General features: G+C 49.0%; 1 protein-coding gene across 1 annotated transcript in view; it reads right to left on the bottom strand.

The window, feature by feature from the left end:
* LOC104404637 (guanine nucleotide exchange factor VAV2-like) overlaps positions 1 to 5,517 on the bottom strand; it is a gene marked incomplete at its 5' end in the record, with an annotated part of 84,856 nt that overhangs the window by 73,553 nt on the left and 5,786 nt on the right. The window contains 2 exon segments of the mRNA XM_010013112.1: positions 4,705 to 4,821; positions 5,287 to 5,297. Coding sequence (XP_010011414.1) covers positions 4,705 to 4,821; positions 5,287 to 5,297 — 128 coding nt within the window.

The following is a 5,517-nucleotide window of genomic DNA, read 5'->3' as shown; positions in this document are numbered from 1 at the left end:
CACAAACCACGCCCTGCTTGTGGAGAATTCTCCTCCCCTCCCGCCCCCCCCCGCTGCAACACACACACAGTGCAGCTACACAGCAGTTACAAACGCTTTCCTCTGCGATAGGATCTCATTGACACGCACCCAACCACCACAACACAGCAGCACCTGAGTCACTGGCACGGAGGGACGCAACTGGGGGGGTCCAACCAGCTGCCCAGTCCCTTGGGGTCTGTGAACAAGCAGGAGGCAAAGCACAGTCACAGCCCCATCCTGGCACTGCAGAGCCGTGCAGCACTGCCCAGCACTGCCCTGCCCTCCAGACCCATCACTTCATGAGCTCAGGAAAATCACTGCTTTTACCTTGTTCTTGGCTGCAACAGGTCAGGAAAAAACTCCAAAAAGTCAAGAATGGGAACTGGGTCCCGCCCCCAGCGGGCACCGCGGGAGGGCAGGCGCTGGGCTTGCTTTGGTACAGCACCAAAAGGCAGCCGCTGATCTGAAAGCCTCGCTGTTTTCAGCTACCTGCGCTATTCCATAGAACTCTCCCCCTTTCCCCCTTCATATGCCCAAACTCAGTTAATAAAGCACACTTTAAAACACTGCTGCAAGGATGTTGACTTGTACATGAGGTCAGAGATGAAGGAGGGAGGGGAATTCTCAACAGAGAAACAGAAACACAAACCACCAACTCTCAGTTATTAATCCCTTAAATAATTCTGACAACGCTCCCCCACCCTCCTGCCTGAAATCAAGCAGAAACCAGTTCTATGGCTCTCTGGCAAGCAGGTGCTCTGTGTGTGTTGGGAGGGGACCAGGGGATGATGCAGTTGAGCCCCTCTGTGCTCCCCCAGCACCCTCCCACCCCCAGGAGGACGGGGATGCCTTTACACCAAAGGTCATTCTGAAAACACAAATGCTTTATAAAGGGCACCCACCACTTCAACTCTGATGGTACCAGCACATCCCCATTCTCTCCCATCACCACAGAAGCTCTTGGGGCTCACCACCAGCACCCACATCTCCTCCCCAGCACTCAGACATACCACAACCAGCCATGTATGAGTCCTCCAGAGCTCCCCAGCACACACCAGCCAGCCTGGTGGGCTCAGCTGAGAGGGAGGATCCGTTCAGACACCTCCGAGCCCTGCTTGAGCTGCAAGGTCAGTGCTGTTCTCACCAGCTTCTAAACCAGAACAGAGCAAAACCACCCCTTCAACCTCAGTATCAGCATCTTCTCATCTTTCAGCTGACCTGTGAGCTGTTTCCCTGTCTCATTTGTTAGAACAGCATTACTTGGTATCATGGGTCAGGGTAGGAAAGGCCCCAAGCTCACAAAACAGCTTTTTCAAACAGCACAGGAACTTCAAAAGAAGTTTAGGACAATTAAACCCACGTCAGGAGCACAGGGAGGAGCAGGAGGCTGACACATGCACAGGGAGCAGCAGGAGCTGACACACGGCTCCATTGCTTTATGAATATTTGAACTATATTTCTCAAAAGAAAAGTACATTACTGCAAGTTATTGAAAATGAGTACCTCCCTCTAATGAACCTTGCTACCATTATGCTGACTAATAGAGTGATAAAGAGTTTAATCCATATTTATGTATATTTTATCTCATTATAGTTGGTGCCAATAAATTAGCAAGTCCAACAGGAGTTACATTTTACACCACAATGGCTATTAAATGTGCAGGAAGTCCAACAGCACACGGGGCACAAGCACCGGCTTCTTTTGAGCCAGGCTGAGCCAGCAAACCTGAGCCCAGCACCGCAGTTCTCCCTCTGCCAGACCAGAGCCTAATGAGGGATGAGGTGATGTCAACAGGGGTTCTCTTCCCTGGAGCACGGACGCTGCGCTGCTTCTGCATCCTGCAGCGAGACACGGCCACAGAGAAACGCTTGTGCAGTGACCAGCGACGACAGCTTTTGAGCCACTTTAAAGGGATAAGATACAAAAAATAAATAAAAATTAAGAGCCAACTTGTATTGATCAATATAACCGTACAGTCTTCTTAAGGTGTCTTAAAGGGGCACAGCTAGAGATAGGGGTGGTCAGCATCTCAGGTCACTTTTGGAAGCCTCTGTCATGGAACACAGCATGTCCCTAGTCACAGCGGGACTGCCTAACTGGACATTAGGGACAAAAATGGCTGTGAGCAATTTGAAGTGGCCTTTCGACTCCCTCGGGGGACTGGGAAACACGGCACCAGGATTACAAGAAACATGACGCATCTATCTGGCAGAAGCCTGCACTTGCCAATTACCCAGCATCCCACGAAATCAGAGATGGAGCTTTTCAGCTCCACAGGGATTTTGGCTGGAGAAGCCCAGATGGTTCATGATCCTGTTTCACCAGCTGTTATCCTGGTGACAGTAATGAAGAAGTCACTTCCCAAGCTTAAAACTAAAGGAAGTGGCAAAACCAGGGACAAAACCCCTGCGTTCCTGGACTCGAGCAGCCCCCGGCCACACTTGCTCCTTTGGAGAAGGCTCCATCAGTCGCACAAGAGTTCCTCCTTGCTGAAGCCAAAGGGAGCTGTGGAAACCCCTCTCAGAATAGCAGCTGGTCGTGACAAGACTGAGACATCCAAGTTTTCTTCCTCTTCTAAAGCACCAACGTTTTTCTTACACTAAGAAGCCCTGAAGGACCCTGCAGACACCAAAGCACAAGCCCTGTATGTATAGGTTGGCACCACAGAAACATAAGCCCCTGCCTTTCTACTGGGTAATTACACTGCAGCAAACCCAAATGCTACTAGAGCAATCGGGGTCTTACTGGCCTTCTGGTTTGGAGATGAAAAGTCACTACTTCAGTGGCATCCAGAAAGGAAACACCCAACACAACCCCACCAAGGTTTCTATGTAATTAAAATGTTCTGCTGTTACTATGCTCCGTGCAAAAAAGTATCCTACACGGGGTAAGCATCTTGTAACCAAAAAGCCCTATTGATCGGAGGGATGAATGGCTCCAGGAAGAGGTTTTTGTGTGAAGCCTGTGCTTGACTGGTGGGAACGTGGGTTAGAGACTGCTTTTGCTCTCACTGTGACTCAAAACGGAAAGGCGCTTTGGTCAACAGCAGATTTTTCCCTGTTTATTTGCTTTGCCACTGTTGAACACAGATCTGAGCACAATGTGGGAATGAAAGGTGGCAAAGACAATGGGGATGTTTTGACAGGCTTCCAGAGGGATTCAGGGTGGTGCAGCCTTGAACAGCTGATACCTCCACTGAACTGATAAAAAGCTGCACTGGGAAAAGATCAGCGAGGATTTTGTGTACAGAATCTGTGCCTCCCACAGCCTAGGAGGTTGTTTGAGGATGACAACGCACACGAACATAAGCAAGATCAAGGCAATCAAGTACATTTGGATTTCTTGGAAGTTTATGACAAGTTTCTTTCCAAAGTCTCCTAAAAACCTAAACTGTCACGAGGTAAGAGGGAATGGCAAATCCTCTCCCTGACCCCAAGCCACAAACCTGAACGTCCCCCCAGAAAGTGACCATAAGGAAGAGGGAATAGCTGTTCCCTAACCAGACCAAAAGGAAACCAAACTGTTCAGCTGACACGTTCCAGCAGTGTTTAACTCTATTAACAGGCATCTTAGGCAATTTGAAACAGCACAAAGCAAGAGACAATATGACAATAAAGCAGCATTTTAATTAGCAGCAGTTCTTTCCCCAGCCCAAAAGGTTCCTTCTGTGCATTCATATTCCCAGAACAACAAAAGCCGCCTTGTATTTCATAAATCACAAAAACTCATAAAACAAGCCCCTGCAATTGCACATTCCAGATAATGGTCCAGAAATAAATTAGGCAATAAATATCAAACAATATATCCCCATCAGCAGTGCAATTCTACTCTCTGGATAATCAGAAGAGAAGATGCCTTCCAGCAGTTTATGCCTGGTAGCTGGAAATAGGAAAAACAATAGAGAGCTTTAATAAATCTTTTAACACCTTTTCCATTGAAGAATATAGCGATTGCCCTGTGTAATAGCTTCCCTGAGCCCAGTACCCATCAGAGTAACAGCACAGCCCTGACACTATTGGTGTCAGAAGCCGAGGCACAGACGAGCAGCCACTTGCCAAAATCGGGAAGGATTTTCCTCCCTCACAGCTGGGTCTGGCTCAGCACTCGGTGCCAACCATCCTTACAGCAAACGCAAACCCCGCTCTCTCCTCTCCCGTCCAGGTGACACAAGGCACAGACACAATTTAGCCCCAGGCTGGGATGATGCTTAACACTGGTTTGACCACAGCATCCCTGCAGGGAGCTCACGGGCAAGGAGGTGGCTCTGCCCCAGTCACCCAGTGAGGCAGCCGGAGCTGGGAAGAGGACACGATGTCCCAACACCAGAGCAGCACCAGCGCCCAGGGCTACTGCTTCCTCCAGCAGCTCTTACGAACACACAGACATTCTCATTCCTCCAAAAGAGACATTTTTCATATACTTTAGAGACTTCCTTGCTTTGCAATCTAAAGCAGAAAGCTTGAGGGCTTTGTCTGCCTTCACTTAACCAAGGACAAAACAGAACCAGCCTGTACATAACACAGGTATCCCGAGCACAGCGGAACAGGTGCCCAGTGCATGGGTTAAGGGCACAGAAGCTGCTCAGAAACCCACAAAACCTTCATATATTCATCCCAAGTCTGCAGCACAAGGCCAGAGACCTGCCTGGTGCCAGAACCATTGCCTCCCAGGAGTCACCCTTACCTTTCCAAAATCCCGTACATCGAAGAGGTCGAAGGGATCAAACAGATCACTGTTTCTTAACCCAAATTTGTCATGACACACTTTGAGGAAGGTTCGGATGTTCTTCAAACAGAGAAACTGCAGAAAACAAGAAAAGAGAGGGGGAAAGGTGAGCAAGGCAGGCACACATCTCAGCTGAGATTTACTGAGCTAAAGTCACACGTGAGACAAGTTAAGAAGGACTTATAAGCCTGCACTGAAAAGCCCAGCACTAGCTCATTTGTTGTCACTGGTGATGTCAGGCTCCTGCTGCCTCTGAACACTCCTGTGCCCTCAGCTGGGCACTAAACAAACCCCCTTTTGAAAACCAGAAGGTAACATCACAGAGGGGCTGGAAAACTCAAGCCCCAGGAGGTTCCCTTTCAAGGTAAAAGCCAAATATAAATTACAGCTGATGTTCTACAGCAACCCAGTGTTGAACTTCAAACCATTTCCAGCATGATCCCGTTTCGTTCCCTACGGAAAGGTCACATTACAGCTTCTGCCCCAGCTCAGACCCCAGTACCAAGACCAAGGCAAACCCCAGGACCATTTCCACACCACTTTGCTCATCTCTAATCTTTGAGCATTTGAAGATGCAGAAATCTCCCTCCTCTGGGACCACCCTCGGTTGCTCTGCTGAGTCAATGGGCAGAGCAACATCATGTTTCTCTTTCAAGAAAATCCTGCCTTTGACTAATGCACTGATTGGCCATTTGTGAGGATTTTGAAGCCTGGGCACTGCAGATGGTCTCACTCCAGCAGTGACGCCTGCACAGGGGCTGAGAGGAGAAT

The sequence above is a fragment of the Nestor notabilis genome, unplaced genomic scaffold, assembly GCF_000696875.1.
Source record: "Nestor notabilis isolate BGI_N333 unplaced genomic scaffold, ASM69687v1 scaffold22034, whole genome shotgun sequence".
NCBI lineage: Eukaryota > Metazoa > Chordata > Aves > Psittaciformes > Psittacidae > Nestor > Nestor notabilis.
The sequence above is the reverse complement of the archived record's forward strand: the minus strand, read 5'-3'. Positions and strand labels throughout refer to the sequence as shown.